This window comes from Pipra filicauda, unplaced genomic scaffold (genome assembly GCF_003945595.2).
Source record: "Pipra filicauda isolate LSUMZ 115617 unplaced genomic scaffold, ASM394559v2 scaffold83_size3615187_pilon, whole genome shotgun sequence".
NCBI classification, from domain to species: domain Eukaryota; kingdom Metazoa; phylum Chordata; class Aves; order Passeriformes; family Pipridae; genus Pipra; species Pipra filicauda.
Genome location: NW_024105020.1, coordinates 1,843,149 through 1,860,593, shown reverse-complemented (window position 1 = coordinate 1,860,593; position 17,445 = coordinate 1,843,149). Strand labels below are relative to the sequence as shown.

At 40.8% G+C, this 17,445-nt stretch overlaps 1 protein-coding gene across 3 annotated transcripts in view; it reads right to left on the bottom strand.

Moving 5' to 3' along the window:
- Positions 1-17,445, bottom strand: part of RFX8 (regulatory factor X8) — a 33,364-nt gene extending 15,919 nt beyond the window's left edge. For 2 of the 3 annotated variants that reach the window (XM_027718107.2, XM_027718110.2), the window contains exons 1-10: positions 17,327-17,445; positions 14,064-14,187; positions 10,892-10,953; positions 9,337-9,423; positions 4,949-5,011; positions 3,330-3,393; positions 2,190-2,324; positions 2,033-2,110; positions 1,396-1,509; positions 597-747 (exon numbers count right to left, since the gene is read on the bottom strand). In XM_027718107.2, the coding sequence (XP_027573908.1) occupies positions 597-747; positions 1,396-1,509; positions 2,033-2,110; positions 2,190-2,324; positions 3,330-3,393; positions 4,949-5,011; positions 9,337-9,423; positions 10,892-10,953; positions 14,064-14,187; positions 17,327-17,418 (970 nt within the window). In that variant the 5' untranslated portion in view covers positions 17,419-17,445. The remainder of the gene's footprint in view (positions 1-596; positions 748-1,395; positions 1,510-2,032; positions 2,111-2,189; positions 2,325-3,329; positions 3,394-4,948; positions 5,012-9,336; positions 9,424-10,891; positions 10,954-14,063; positions 14,188-17,326) is intronic. The other variant, XM_027718108.2, reaches the window with a different exon arrangement.

Here is a 17,445-nt window from a genome sequence, read left to right as displayed (position 1 = left end):
TAGTCAGAATCTTCAGCATCATATATATAAATATACACGTGTGTGTATGTACATATTTACAAATGTAAACATATACACACAGAGTATATATATGTATATATACTCTATATATGTAGAGTACAGACTTTTTCCAATCATCCTCAATTCCTCTAATGGAAGTCATAGTTTCCCTATAGGAGTGTGGCTTTTTTCCCCTCCCTTTATATTGAACTGTGCTATAGCCATTAATTAATTTATCGGCATAAAACCAATTGCAAGGTGAAGAAACAGAATAATATCTAAATTTCAGAGGGCAGGCTGCTTATTGTTTGGTTATCTATACAGCCAAAGCAATCATGACAAAAGACAGATCTTTAAAAAGGTTTAAGTACACTTCAATTTACCATAAATTGGGAATAATTTTGTTTTAAATTTGTTCTCACACATTATCTGAGACTATTTATTTTTAACTGTATCCCAGTTAACTCTAGTTGTTGCTACTATTGAAGTTACATTAGCTAAACAAGTTTTTAAAATAATTTAAGAGTCTTGTAATACAATCTTTTCTACAGTTTAATGAGGAGTTATTTTTGAAAATTTCTCTTACTCAAACCTACCATTAGATTTGGATGTCTGGAGCATTAGTGGAAATCCTCCCAAAGGACTAAGCATCCAACATTTAACATTTTCACTGAACAATCTGATTGAGTCGATGTGTTGTGCAGGCACCTCCTCTAGGAAATCAGGAAGTAGGATGTTCTCCAGTTCCTAGAATGCAAATTCATGGCGCTGCAACAGATGGGTGTACTACAGATATTTGCAGCATCACCAAATAAAATTGTATTGATAGTTTAAATGTAAAGAAGCCCATTTTTTTTCTTCCAATTAAGCAAGAGCTAAGCTACCTTTATTAGCAGAAGAAAAAGATTTTAAGACTAAATATTGTTTCCTGAATTAATTACTAGACACTACTTAATGACCTGTTGCAAGTAAGAAGTAAATTATTTTTATCAGAAAACTGCATATTTCTATGTGGAATGTCACTGACAAGTGCAGTAGTGTTCTCAAAGGAAGAGTAACTCTCATAATCTGGAAAACAGTTATCAGTTGAAATTTCAGTCACATAACCTCATGCCAGAACCATAGACCACATTAATAACAGCACATTCCATTGATATCGGGGACTTTCAAATTAATACATAGGAGGAAAATGGAAGCTATCTCAGATTCCACTGGCTCCTTTCAAAACACGTACTATTCTCTCTCAGAAGAAGCCAAAGAACAGAGATGAGTAAGAACGAAAATCCCATTTGTACAGCACACAAGAAACAGTCGATCTTTCTCCTTATATAGAATTACTGAAAAGACATAAACACGTAGTAGCATAATTACGACAAGCAAATGTGGCTACAATACCTTGAATAGATACCTATCATAGCTTTTTAACAGCTGGCACACATCTGGTAAGCACATCAGTTCTATTCTTTCAGGCTGCAGAGACCTCCAGAACGACATGATACAGTCTTCTACCTGTCACACAAAGCCCTTTATGAATTTTCACTGATTTTGCACTTGTGAAATCCGAAACGTATTTCAGTAAAACAACATACAAGCACAGAAGCAAAGGAATGACTGTGGAGATGGGTCTTTACCTGGGCCCATCCTGGCTGGGCTCCAGTGTAAGTGGAAGCGTCCTGGGGAGGTGGCAACAACCTGAACCTCATAAGGTAGTGTAGGAAAGAGGGGAGAAACAAAGAATTGTGCCATAGACATGAGGATATAATGAAAGATATGTGTCCGTGGCTGTGTGTTATGTGCTGGGCTCAGACCTTTTGATGTGCCAGGCGGGTTCAGGATGTGTTGCAAACTCAGATTCTTGGAGCATGTTGTGTTAATTCAGAATTTCAAAATAACTCGACTGAATGTTCCTTTAGTCCGTAAATGATCATCTACCGTAGATCAAATAATGAAGTAAATACACTACACAGACACAATTTTTTTCTTATAATTGTTTGCTGTTATCAGTATAAGTGTTATTAAAGCAAAGGCGTACCTTGTCAAGCTTGTTCTCTCTCACCATTTGTAAAATAACTTGACAATAGTTGTAGTAGTCATTGGCAAGCAGTGCAATCTGTGACCAAAAAGAGAGTACAAAATGATCTCACAGCAAAAGAGCTAACTTGCCTTATGATAAGATACTTTGAACGTACCATTTCGTAGGGGTCTGTCTCACTTTGCACTTGCTCTCCAAGGAAGAACTGGTTGAATTCAGGAAAAAGGTATTGAAATGTCTCTTTCTCAGCCTTTAGATAAATGACAGATGGATAATACTCCAAATTCTTACTCTTGATGCATCAGAATTTATTTTGAACAATAAAAAGAAAAAAGATTGCAATTATTTTGTCAGTTTGGTTAGAGGTATGAAGTATTTTCAGTATTTTCTTGAAATTGTAAAGCACGATTTTTTAATAAGATTTATTTCTTCAGAGAAATGCTTGTCCTTTTTTTTCCTTTTTTTTTTTTAGAAAATTGGGATGGATGAAAGAAACAAGCAGGGCTGCCTAAACATTTAAATCCTAAACCATACATGAATTTCTTTTTAAAACCAGTGAATATTTAATGCAATACATATCTTCCACATATATTTTCTATAGCACTCATGTCACACTTGTAACCTTCTGCATAAGGCTGAAGATAGTTGTCAGGGTGACAGCACACCTCTCATTGGCCACCATTACATCCATTTCAGAGCACTCATTATGGCACCCGAGCACTCCATAAAAGTAAGACAGACATCCAGTCTCTCATTTTTTCCTCACTTTGATTCACATAAGTTTGTTGCTCATGCTCTGCTGGCTGGTATTCAACAAGCCATTCCATGACAGCTCACTGAGGAGAGAACTGCCATAGGTTACCTGTACATTCATCCTTTTCAGTGAGCAGGGGTTATGCTCTTTTTTCTTAATTGTTTCCTAGTATTTAAACACTTATCATGCCATCTGAGTATGTTGAAAAGACACTGTCTCACCAGCATGAGGGCCTGGTACCATGGGCCTCAGGCAAGGAAGGCTGTACCCCACTAACTCCCCTAATATTCAAAACCTGGGCTGTCAGCCGCAATTTCCGCTCTCAGTACAGACAAAATTATTTGAGCTGACATTAAGACTACAAAAATATTTAGCTAATGGATGAGATAGGAGTGGGGGAAGTAAGCACGTAGTGAGATTACACAGACAAAGATTATTTTGAAGAAGATGGGCTAACTGTATTTCATCAGAACATATTAGATAGCAGTTCTAACTAAACACACAGATTGACATTTTGTTATGTCTAATGTATCTGAAACTCACTGTTCCTTTTTTTTGTCTGTTCTTCTTGTAATCATCTGCATTTTCAGAACTCCAGGAATTATTACTGTGATAAAATATACAACAGAAAAAACCAAACTTTTAAAAGCTCACCAATTTATTCTGTATTTAGTAAGAAAATGAGCTCAAACTGGATAGAGTACACTAGGCTGGAGCATTGTGTTTGGGAAACAAACCCTGCTCTCTTTCCTGTCATTCAGTGGTCCCATGATTTTCTAACAAATCTGAAGACGACTTTCTTAATTTTAAGATAAAGCTGAAGTATTCATTATAAAGACAACAAGGTATTGGTCATTTAGCAGTGCCATGACTTTAAACTTCTTGCACCAGAATCACGGGTTTGTATTTGTAGCTGCAGTTTGTTTGGAATTATATAGTAATTATTATAAACATGAACATAACAAAAGCATAATCATCCTTGTGCTTAGATTTCACAGTTATGACGTTTTCTGCACTGTACATCAGTTTAAATAGCATTTTGTTTCTGACTTTCACCCATCTACTCTGCAAAGCTGGCCATGATGTTCCATACAGTCAGAATTTACTTGGTCCTGCACAGGCTTGATCAGTGACTTTTAGCTGGAAAGCCAGGGATGAAGGCACAACAGGCTGCTTTATTGCTGGACTATACTATCTCCTACCTGCCTCCCTGCCTGTTTTGCTGAGGCTAAGGCTAGTGGAGGGAGAGACAATGTTGCTAGTAAAAGGGGAGCACTGTGAGAGTTGGATGCCTCCAGTCAAGCCTCCATTTGCTGCTGGCGTGCTCACTGTCTATGAAGGCATTTCAAACTCCAGGGACCTTTGGGACTCGGCTGTTTTGAAGGGTGACAGACAGGGGCATTGTAGAAAATGTGATTCCACTGGTGATTGCCAACATTCAGGTTATCTAATCAGAACTTGGCTGCTGGGTTTCACTGCTGTGATGTATTATAAACCAGGGTACCACCATATGTCCTGAAGGGGCATAGGATAAAATGAATTGCTGTCTGAAAATTGCTGCCTGAAAACTCTGGCCACTGAAAATGCTTCCTCTCACTTCTCTGCTCCTCACAGGACTGACTCTTGCCACCTTTCCCTCTGCCACTACTCTGTGCCATGAAGGCTGTGCTCCAAAGAAACAACCAAACTGGCTGCCAAGACAGGGAACAACATTTATGCTGGGCATGTTTGGTAGTGCTGGTGACTCTTTCTCCCAGACATTTTAGAGGTGGTGGCTGGACAAAGGGAAACACATGTAAGTAGAGACATTTTATAACGCTTCTTTCAAATGAATCCTTCCTGCAGATTTCTAAAGCCTGTGAAACAAAATTAATGAATATTTTCCAGCTCCTGCTCTCCCTGAGAAGGCGGCCAGCTGTATTTTTTTGCTGCCGCTACTATGGCAACGTGTATCAGCACTGCTCGCCTCCAGTGGGTTGGCTCCCACGGCAGGCTGGCTCCCGCTCCCCCCGCACAGGGACATCGAAGGGTGAGAAGGGGTGCTGCGTGCGTTCTTCTGTGCCCCGGCAGCTAGCCAGGAGCTCAGGGGACATTAAATGGAATATCTATGGAATGCTAACATCTATATGCCCCCACTGTCAGCAAAGGGGATTGGGATTCACCTGGTGCCTGCAGAGGTGCTTGGCTGTACGTCAGAGATGCTCACTTCCCCTGGCGAGCAGTGCCTGGGTAAAGACAAAACACACAAAAGAGGAGGTGGGTGGGAGAAGGGGAAAATGGGTGACAGCAAAATCACAAGGAGATTCACCATCTCTCTTGCAGAGTTTGGATGATGCTGTGGAGTGGGAACTAGAGCTAAAATGGGAAATACAAGATTGGGGAGGACAAAAATATTAACAGAGACAAATGGGAAGGACAAAAGAAAAATGAAAGGAGGAAAGGTGGTGAATGTGCATGCTGTTGACTGTTAGATTACACTGAGATTAGAAAGTTAATTTGCTAGAATCATATCAGATTTTTTTAATGAAAAAATCATGGGTTTGCTTCACTACACAGTCAGGAGCCCAAACCTTCCCTATAAAGCAACTCTTACAAAACCAAAATTCAATTACTTTTTTTTTTAACATTGCTGTAGTCTGAGCCACAGAAAGTACCATCTTAGGGAGTGCTTGTCCTCAAAGCTCCCATTCCTAGAGGGAACGTATTCCTATTATAATGAAAATTGGTAATTAACATATTCCTTTAATGTCTGTAATGCATTTGGAATCTTCATGGATTACAGTTGTGCTTATTTGCACTATTTTCATAACATCATCATCAAATCTGTGGTACACGGATCTTCAAAGATTCAAAGATTTCTAAACGAACCAGCTCACAGGTGGTTCTTATTGCTCCTTGTGTGAACATGTTCCAATCCTGACACATTCGAGGCCCCACTGACTATCAACATGCAAATGCCTTCTTTGTATTCAGAGGCACACCATCTTACTGCCATTTCTATGACATCAACAAGCATAGCTCCCAAGCTGCCAGATCCTTCAGAGGCCTAGTTCCTCACTACCAGCACCATATCAATTGCTGACTATTTCATCATGGTCAAGAAATATCCTTTTCAGTAATTAGAAAGAATGGTTCATAGTTTTGAAACAATCATTTTCTTCACCAACCCGCAGGGTGGATGGATGCCTTGATCTCTAAACTGGGCCCTGGGGTCCACCTTCCCCTGCAGTAGGTGCAGCAGAAAAAGGATGTGCATGTTGGACTTTATTTATGGATGGGAGGGCACAATAGTAATTTAGGACACATTGACTACTGAAACAGATATCTTCTGTCCCTTCTGGATGGAAGTGGCAACAAGCCAGAGAAATATATCCCATTACAGGAGTCTGGCCCACAGACCAGCATTTGAACTGCACTGAAATGGTATATTAAAAATCTTTTTCACTCTAATTTGGAAATTTCCACACCAACACACTCTCAAAAACTGAGATGTTATGTGTCAAATACCTGTGGCATGGGTATACATATGATTACCTATGTGAGAACAAAATTTCTTCTTGCAGGTAGAAAAGTCTACAAGTTTTAATTATTCTTTTTTTAAATTTCAATTTTAAAATTAAAAAACAATCTAGAATTTGCCATTGCTATTTTACCAGCTTTGTTGGATCATAAAAAATTAACTGTTATTTCAAAAAGTACTGAACTTGATGAGGTATTTCCTTGATGTATTCCTACTTAAATGCAAAGAATGTACAAAACTCCATACAAATGAAAACTGATTTATTTGGTTGAAGCTGATGCTTATTTTGTATGTGACCTAATTATTTCTTTCAAAGTTGTGCTACTCATGCTTCTCTGGCTGTGTCTTGTGCTTTTTTTACTGCTTTCTCTCTGTTTTTTCCTGCTATGCTCCATGAGACACTAAGAAGTAATTGTGACACCCGGCTGCCCAGGTTTTGTGGGGCTGTATGTTGGCTTGGGACAGAGACCTGTGGCTGCATTTAGAGTGGAAGCTGTTCTGATTTCAGCTGTCTGGCTTCACTCAACAGCTTAGTGTCTTCTTATTTCTGTCTGAAATGAAGGAAGCATCAGACAAGATAATTTTGTAGTTAAGGGACTTTTCTATTGCAACTAGAAAGATGGCCTTTATCTAAATAAAATCTGTATATTTTGATTTATTTTTTTTAATACGAAAAGTTATAGAATCATAGAACAGTTTGGTTTGGAAGCGACTTTCAAAGATTATCCAGTTCAACTCCTCTGCCATGGGTAGGGCACCTTTCCTTAGACCAGAGTGCTCAAAGCCTCATCCAACCCGGCCTTGAACACTTCTCGGGATGGGCATCCAAAATTTCTCTGGGCAACCTGTGCTAGTGCCTCACCACCTTCACAGTAAAGAATTTCTTCCTAACACCCAATCTAAACCGACCTTCTTTCTGCTTGAAGCCATTCCCCCTTCTTCTATCACCACATGCCCTGTATAAAATCCCTCTCCAGCTCTCTTGTAGGTCCCCTTTAGATGCTATAAGGTCTCCCTGAAGCCTTCTCTTCTCACGGCTGAAGAAACCCAACTCTCTCAGCCTTTCTACAATAGGACAGCTGTTTATGTTAAGAAACAGTATCAAGATCAGTAGCTAGCTAGTTTATTTTAGCCCTTTCCCTGGAATACCTTCCCTTTTCCTTTGTTTGACCAAATTAAATATAGGTTTTTAGGAGTAGGAGTCTGGGCAGGCACCTCTGCTGGTGGAGAAGGAGACGGAGGTCTGCAGCTAGTGCATCAGCTCCCCTGTGGTTAAGCATGGGCTGCAGCGTGTTCCCCAGCCCATTGGAGAAGATGGCTCATTTCCATGAGGAAGGCCAAGAACAGAAGCTATGCTGGCATATGTGATACATCTGTCTCCCAGTTGTAGCTAAAGTCCTTCTTTTTGCACCTGGCCCAAACTTAGTCAGCAGTGGTTCTTTGGTTCCTCCCGCTTTTTCTAATTTTTCCTCATGTTTTTATGCTGAGAGGAAAAAAGAGCAACAATTCAAATTGTTTTGTTCTCTCTCATCTCTCCTGTGACCAGAACGATCAGCTCCGACTTTACCCATCAAGATTGCTGTTTTCAAGTGATGCTGCAGGAAAACTTTCTTTCCCTGAAGAAGAAAGACCAGCATAGACTTAGCCAGAGACCTTTAATGTTTCTTGAACAGTGGACAAGACCTTTCCTAATTGTGGATATCAGTTCTTATATCAAATCTCAGGCTGGTTCTGGTCATACTGGGTGCAGCGGATACGAAGACTATCACTTCAGTAAAGGGTGTCATGAGAAACCAGCCTATGAATAATTTGTTTGGTCTCACAACAACTGACTGCCACTTGATTATCTGCAGAACCTGATCCTCTGCACTATCCCATCATTTACTGTTGTCCTTCTATGGACTTCTGCAACATTTCTCTGCTATAAAACCCGTAGAGAAAGCCAACAAACCTATGGGTATATTTTTTCACGCTCCTGCAGAGCATGCACTCAAGTAATTGAATATTATATAAAATATCACAGACACTGAGAGTTTCATCATTACCAGATATCTCGGTGCTTAATAGGCTGACTTGTATTACCCTAACATTCATGCTGTAGAATAATGCTATATCTGCATATTAAAGAATAGAAACCAAAGTACAGAATTTACCCATATACACACCAAAGTAGTGTACAATAATATAAGACAGTGAGGATACAAGACTGGTCTTCAAAGTCCAAGGCATATCATAATTTTCTTCTCCTGTGCATTAAAAAGAAGCGTAAAACTGTTACAGACTGGCAGCATTTTCCTTCCTTTTTTTCTGGGGAGAAAGGCAAGCCTGTGTTTTTTTTATTGGAACTATGAGCTTGACCATGAGAATTCATCCTCTCCTGCCTACAATTGGAGCATGCTCCTTCCTACACTCTAATCTGCCAAAGTATTTTACATTCATCAATTATTTTTAGGCTTTTAAGTTTTGCAATCAATTTATACTTGTCTTACACTGTCTTCTCTTACAAGAGGTGATTTTTAAAATCTGATCTTTTAAAATTAAGTAAAGGAAGCATTTTTGAAATAATATGCCTCAAGTAGTAAAAAAACCCAGATAAAATGACTGTGTGTAGGACTCTTCAAAACAGCGCAGTCATTTATACCTCAATACAGGTCTCTTCAGCCTACTATTCAATAAGGAAGGTGATACAATGTCATGAAGGCATTTCAATATGGTTTTTTTGACCTCCCATTTTGAGTCTCAATATATTAAGCTCTTCTTTTAGGTTTGGCACGAGTTCTTGCTCTTAAGATTTACATGGCTAAAATGTCCAATTCAAGGAAGTCCAGCTAGGCAAGGTCTGTTTCCAAAATGCAATTTCTCCATTAGGGTGCAGCACCTAATGGCACAGGACTTTTATAGTGTGCATAATGAGAAGAAAAATATAATGCTGTTGTCAATATTCAACAGATGATTTACAGACTTTTATGTACAGACTATATATATACTGTCATGTGACATTTTTTGATTAAAAAATTTTAAAAAACAAACCTGAGATAATTTTGTTCATACAGAAGACAGCAAAAACGTGCATAAAAGGAAGAGTTCTTCTTGATAGCTATTCCATCATAATGATATCTAGAAAATTAAAAAAAAATCAACTGACCATATGATTTTCATCGTCATTAAATAATTCATAATCCTCCTTTGAAAGCAGATCATTCTATTTAACCAAAGACAAAGTAAAAAAACCCTTATGTTTGTTTTTTAAATTATGTTGAATATTTATTTTCCCCACCAGAAAAAAAATTACGTAAACTATTTACAAACTCTTTTTAACAGTTTTTGCCCTGGAATGATACCTTCTTCTAAATGAAAAAAAAATAAGCCAGTGAATAGGGTGCAACAGATTTGTACAGGACAGTTGGTGAAGTCAGGGACCAGAGTCTCAGCAGACAGAGGTCTTCATATACTCATGGACGTTGAAGGACTTAGTGCAGCTGTTTCCTGGCTGTTCGCAGTAGTTTGAGGACTGGATGGCCCATCAGTGGTCATGGTGAGCTAAAACTCAATAAACCTGCCAGACCTTCTCTAAGGTTTATCCCGAGCTCAGTGAGCAATGCAGTCACCACCTCTGCTACCAAGGTGTCTTGAGCTGGCTCTTCCCAGATTGGGCCACGATGAAGCCAAGGGAGCGGTGACGTGGTTTGCGGCCACCAGCAGCCAGCAAAGGGTAACCTGCTGCTGATGGAGAGAGCATGGAGGCTGGGGGCTACCAAACACCATCCCAAATACTTCCTACTATGAGGAGAAGCCTGGGAGTGTCTGCAGGGAGGCACTCCCAAATTAAAGGATCTTGTGGTTCAAGCTGATAGCAAGTCCAGACTAGTGGAGAAAAGCCACAGATCAAGTAAGGGCATGTTGTTCTCAGAGCCCGTACTTGACAGCTTCACAAAATGCTTGTAAAATTTCTCTGTCTCACTGTCCTTAAAACATCCCCTTTCCCAGTCTGGATGTTCAGAATATGATTATAATTTTGGATACAAAAGAGCATCAAACTCTCTGTGCTCTAGAAGAAGAGAGGAAAGGGAAAAGAAAGGAGAGGTAGGAGGAGGGTCTGAAGTCTGATTTAAATGGTTTGAAACTGCTTACAGCATTTCCATTGACCATCAGTATGTGCTGGGTCACTCCATGGATATGTGCAAGGATGAAAAACACAAGACAGACATCAATCATGGCTTTTCTGGCCTTGAGACCCAGTGTCTCAGGAGCTCCGAGTAAGGTTGCGATGTCTAGCAGATACCTCATGCAAACCATGGTGTTAATAGCCAACACAAATCAGAGCAATAATTTTTTTCAAAGCAGTCTGACCTGGAATTCGTGCCCTACCAAAGCAGATCCAATATGGTGGTTTTCATGGAATTTACTCTATTTTAACATCCTTGGTGACACCATGAATCACTCTGGATATTGTGATGTGTTACAGACTTGCAACCAACAATTCAGCTGCTATATTGCAGTGCTGGGGCTGAAAAGTCAGCCACTTTAAAATTTTATTAGAATAGTTAGAAATAACATTTTCAAAGAAAGGACATAAAACCAATACCTGATACTCCCTGCTGTGGTCCGCTTTCTTGTCACCAGACCCGGGAAAACTAACTGAATAAGCTGTAAAGACAAACACAAAATTACAGATACTTCGCAAATTCATTCTAAAATGCAAAACTGTATCTGCCTCCATTTTTTGTCTTTATCACTTTGTTTGCCTTCCATCATTTGCAGGCTAATACCTGTTCTTACATACCTCTCAAATGGTAACTGTTGAACAGAACTCAATGAGGCTTTTGTGGATCAAAGGCTAAGTAATTTAAGGGATTACTTCCCTAAGGTAGGAAATTTTTTGTAGAGTAGTCTGTTTTACCTTGCACTGAAAAACAGTCAGTGCTCACACCAGTAGACCCCCCATGATCAGGGGGTCAATCAGCTGGGGGAACTTGAGGGCACTGTGATGCCCCCTTACTCTGCCAGACCTGCAAGCCTTATTCAATTAAGTAGGACTTACACAAGGGGCTTCACCAACCCACTTACACTTGCAAGGTTACTGACAGGATAGGGCCCGACTTATCTGTTTTAAAAGGACCTGAATCATCAAGCTGCAAAGCAACCTTTTGACCACCATGGTGGTAAGTGCAAACTGAGGTCATGCAGCATCTGTCAAGGTCAGGCTCTACAGTGTAATTAGTTATTGTCAGGTTAATAATCCACTCCACTATGATTGTTCTGCATGAGCTGTGTTGTGAAGACAGAAACTAACCCAGGACACCTGGAACTAACATTCTCTATATAGCAGCAACAGAGGATCGAGTACTCCATGTCAGTGAGGAGTAAGAAGTGTCCACTCAGCAGCACACAGCTTGGACTCTATGCAGAGTTGCTGGTCCAAAGGCCTGATAAAGAACAGATTTCTCAAACTCACACTAATATGCACCTCCAGTTTTAACAGTGGTCTTGTTCTCTGCTTGTTTCTGCATGCATCCACACCAGCTGCTCCCTTTCTCAAGCTGATAGTTTAGCATAATCTTATTTTCCTCAAAGGCAGCCAATGAAACTGGTGCTTCTGTGGTACAAGACACACACTTCCTCCCACTGTCTCTTCTACAGAGACAGCACTATATTTAAGTAGAGGGACAGGGCAGATGAGATTAGCAGTGTCTTCAATCACCACAGTTTGATTCACATGAGGCTTGACTGCAAAAGCCCTCACAGTCCACATATATGTAGTGCAGTCAGGTTACTACAGCTTGGTGAATTATTAATAGCTCAGCCCATTAGCAAGGCTGGAGTAACTATTACATGTGCACCTTCAGTTTAAATCAGGTCTGCTGCAGTTCCTGCCCTCCTCAGCTTCTTGCTGCATGGTCCTTTCTCCTGCTGCAGAAGGACAGCCTATTTCAAGCCACTAGGGAGATGCACCCCAGTTTGCTCATTTGGGTTGTGTTGACTTGCACCGCAATGCACTGGGCCAGGTAAGGCTGTGAGCAAACAGTTGCAAGTACCAACCCATAGCAGCTCTGGCTCATCAGCTAAGCTCTCCTGCGTGACCAGACTCATGCTTCATCTGTGCCTGTCCCAACTTAAAAATAAAATGCATTAATGTAAACCACAAGAAGGCTGGTAATCAGTCATGCCGGAATACCTGAAAGTGTATAGGCAGAATGAGATTAATCTTGCCTACGTGGCTACAAGGCAGAGATATCTAAGCTCGTCACTATAGACTTGGTAGTCAATGGAGAAAAACAGGCAGTTCTGAGGCACATTTCATCTGAGCGGACTGAGATGACTGCTTTTGTGTGAAAGGGAACATACGTAACTGCCGCGGCCCGAAGGGGGGATGGGACCTTGGCACCGCACGGGTCCGGGACACGAGGGAGGGTGCAAGTTGAATCCCTTATTCACGCGTGTACGCAGTCTTTTATCAGCTCGGGAGGGGAGAGGGCCAGAACACAGGGCGGAGCATGAGACAGACAAGCAGGGGGACAAACCAGGATAGGGACACGGGCAAAAGGGGGAGAAGTGAGGGAAGCAGGGAGCAGGCAAACTCGTGGCAAGCCTGGGCATGTCCAGGCTGTGCATTGTGTAGTGTGAATACAATGAAACCACATAATAACAGTAAAGTCCATATAATAACTGTAAGGTCCATATAATAAAATCCTGTCAATTGCTGTATGTTTTTCTCCACGCCTGGAACTGTTCCCATCACATGTAACTACTTTTTTCTCTCCATTGGCTACCAAGAGATTTTTAAGGTGACCAGCTTCATGGCAGATGTCTACACTGAGCCAGGCAAATTCTACCCATGGTCTTAGCTGATGATCCATTCAGCTATGGTAATAAATCACACTGGATCACTCACTCAAATCTTAATTTTCAGTAAAAGTGATTTAAATTATCCAGTAAAAAAATTAGATTCAACTGAATTGAGATAAATGATTCCTAAAATGAGGTTATCCACATAAATGAAATTGATTTCAGTTATAACTTGTACTTATGTTATTTTGGGCTTGTATTAAAACAGTGCTTAGTAGCTCAGTGTGGGAACTAATAGAATATTATCAGTTAAAAAGAAAGTACTGAACAAGAAGCCTTGAGCTTTTTGAGGTTTTCTATCTTCCTTACTTAGATAAAAAATGTTGAATAGCTACAGGTGTTTGTTGCAACTGAGATTTCTAACAGGTAATTGCTCTGTGGGTTGCATCAACCTCCATATAGTAGAAGAGTGGAACTGTTAGAAGGAAATTCAGTTTTACATCTGCATTTGTTTTGCTTGGATGTATCTGTGACAACTTTTTAGGGTATGTTTGGAGCAAAATCTCCGCAAGTATAATTTAGGGGGAAGTATAAAATTATGTAACAATGGAAGGTGTCTTTTAAAGAGAGAAGAATCAACTCCTTGGGATGAGTTGTTTAACCTTCTGTTAAAAGCAGAAAGCTGGTAAAACTTTCTAAAATACATTGGCAAAAGAAGTCTTTGCTAGTGTAACATATACCAGTTCCCGGAAGAAAATAAACTCCACCACAGACAACCCTCATTTCTCTAGTATAACTGCATCTACACGAGGGCTTACCAGAAATACATTAGAAAACACACAAGCATAATACGTTACATATTCATTCTTCTCTGTTACTTAATATCATTTGATATGCAGTGTGTATATTTGATGATCAAATTTTCTGTTTAGGCATCCCTGCTTATCTTATGTATCCTGTCTACGCTGTACCTTTCCAAAGGTGGATGGATGTATTTGAATCTTGAAATCTGGATTGCAGGTTTCAATATACAGTTCATGTAGTAGCCGACAGGGTACAGTGCATCCTCCACACAAGTAGAAATTATCAGCTAGCCTTTAAAACAAAAACATCAATTGGTTTGTATCAGAATTAGAAGAAAGAGTTGTTAGATTTTCAAGTTCTATTTTCCTTGTTTCCAAGGTATAAGAGAGGTCATGTGAGACTCTGCTATGAAATTAATTTGTTCTCATAATAACATTTCTCATATGCATATCTGAAGATCTAACTTTGGTCTTCTAAACAGAAAGGTCTCCGCTATACCAAAGACAAGAATAGGAGAATTTTTCCACCTGAAATGTGCGATATGGTGATTTGAAATAGAGAGTACACAAACTGTAAAGGACAAAATTCTGTTTTCATACAACCTCACTGATTTTAGGACAAGTTTATTAAGAGAACAGAATTTTAATTTACAGTTACTATGTAACAGAACTGTCAGGACTGAAACAGGTTTAGATGTTTAAATACTCATCCTTTAGCCAAAGCCCTGACTCATCTTACTTATCAGAATGGCCATAGTCAAGTAAATGCAACTACTTGTGTAAATAAGGTGAGGAAGACGTAAACTTGGTTACTTATTAGCCTAAGGTATTACCTTCACTGGGAAAAAAATGACTTTTAATTATGAGATAATGCCAATGGTTTTGATGTCAGAAGATAATAGCCTGCAGTACAAATACAGGAGCAAAGCTGAAAGGAGCAGAGAGATTAATTTTCAAAGCATAACACATTGCTCGTATGACAGTGGTTTCTTACTCTAACTGTGCTTCCATTCTACCAAGTGATTTATGCATATTTAATTAATTTATCAGCTGAATGCTAGTGCAGCACAGTGCCAGTTACTCACTGTGTCTTTACTGATAATCCAGTTGGTTGGGAAAGAAGACTTTTCATATTCACTGGGTGAGATAAGCCAGTTGGATTTTAAATCAGCATCCTCTGTTTTATCAGTAGCTTGACTTCAGACAACCTAGTGTTTATCTTTCTGAACTAGCTGTATTGGCAGTAGATAGCAGATAAGGTCTTCAGCAAACTGGCCTGAGCAAGAAGATGGTCACTGTGCTGCCTGACAATGTCTACCTCACCTTTTATTCACGTCTCCTGCCCTTCTTCCACTGAAGAAGGCTTTCTGTCTCCCCTAGACTTTCTTCTCCCCAGTAAAAGATCCCCAAATGCCTCACTTATACCTCCTTGGAAACCACCTTCTCACCCACCAACCCAGGAGCCTGGTACTGTTAAGCACCAGGGCTGAGCTGCACTGGGCTCCCTGCCAGCTCCCAACCACCTCCAGCCCCACCACCCAACAGAAAAGGTTTCACCAATAGACCTGAGCAGGAACCTGCATCCAAAGATAGGGGATCTGCTGCGTTACTGGGGTATTTCCCATCATCAGGCTCAAAGGTAAATGAAATTTATTCTAGATAAGAGTCCTGACTGAGCCCTGCCTCCCAGCAGGCAGAAATGTTGTTTCTTCTAAAGCAACCATCTAAAACCCTTCACAATTAAGCAGTCCCATGGGAGATTAAAGCTTAGTCCAAATTCATCCTTAATATAACACCAAAAGAGTCACTGGAAGTGCATCATAAATTAATTCATGCTTCAGTAGCTGGTTTGTGCCAATAGTTTTTCTTTAGCATTTAACTACTTAGCGACAAAATATTTTGGAATTTCCTTTTGTGAATTTATCATCTATTAAACTGCCAGTCTTTTTCAAATAATAAGTTAAACATGTTCTTAGTGCTGACACATAATACAAGAATACTGTCTATTAAAATCCACACAGAAAAGAGCATCGTGCTCATCTTCTTGCCTATTAGCCCTGAGGTTTTCAAAACTTGAGTTTTTATGACATCATCAAACCAAAACTGCTAATAGAGACAAAAAAAAATCAAAAGAAAAAAGTGATAAGGGAGAAAGACTGAGGTTAAACAAAAAGCACACAGCAAAAGACCTCCTCCATTTATCTACTATTTATCCACACTTCGTGTGTGATTTATTATCTGACTGATTTTAGGACCTCACATGGACTCCAGGTTTTTGGGGTTTGCCACCTGTTCTATTCGAACCCTTGGCAGTCAGGCCATTATACAGGTTGGCGAGTCTGCTGTTAAATCATTTCTGGACCAAAATCTAGTTTGCTGTTGACAATGCACCAACTGTAAAATGAAGCTGAGCATTTAAAATTTTTCAAAACATGAAAAGGGGATTCAGAAGGTTGTCATGATGAAAAAAAAATCATCAGTTCATCATTTCAAGGATTGTTTATGATTCAGTTTTATGCTGTGTCTCAAACCTGTTGGATGAATGACCTTGGATGAATCTCTTCCTTCTGTCCTTTTAAAATAGGAATGCTGGCATCTATATCACAGTAAAAACACAGATGAGCTCCCACTGCTCAGGTATTACTGAGAGGGAGAATAAAATGTTTTAGGATTACTCGCTGACAAGTTAAAAGTTTGTTTGTATTTGTTATTACTGTTTCACACAAAGCTTCAACACTACTAGCTGGACTCATCTGTGATTGGGGAAAGTAGGAAAGTATCCCTGGTTTCTCTTTGGCCATCACATGGCAGGTGATGCTCTTCTCAAAGCACAAGAAAATGATGATGACAACCTTACTCCACCACAGAAAGTGTCTCACTAAGGAGTTCAACCATTACCTTCGTCTCAAGAAAGCATAACCTCGGAGAATGTCTAATGCTCAGCATCACACTGAGTGAGTGCCAGTGTCCCACCAGCTGTGCAGCCTCGCAATCGCTCGTGGCACGCTGTAAGAGCCCACCAGTCAGGAGTGGTGCAGCCAGGGAGAGCTCTTGCCAGCTGCCCTGCAGCATCACACCAAGTGGGTGGCAGCCCCGGGGCCAGGTCCCGGCCAGTGGTCAGGCCGTTTCCCCCGTGTCAAACCACCTTTATATCAGAAAGGCTTGTGGCAGATGGGACTTTCAGGGAAGTTTCCTTGCTTTCTCGGCATCGCTTATGCACCACAGCGATGACGGGTCTTTGCAGCAAACCAGACTCTTGCCCCACGGAACCGCGAGAAACGCTAAAAGCAGGACTCCCGCGCTCCCCGTGGCAAGCCCACCCGGTGGGTCCTGCGAGCCCCCCGGTAAGGGGAGAGCCCAGTCGCGCCACCTCCCCACTCCATCCCCAGCCACGGCCCGCCCCCGGGAGCGGGGCAGGGGGCAACACCCACCACTGGAGGACGGGCAGGTACGTGAGGGAAGTGGGGCCGCAGTAAGCCATCTCGGCGGGCTCCGGGGCGGGCTGTGGCGGGGTATCGGCCATTGGTGCGGGGCCGGCGGGGCCGGCGGG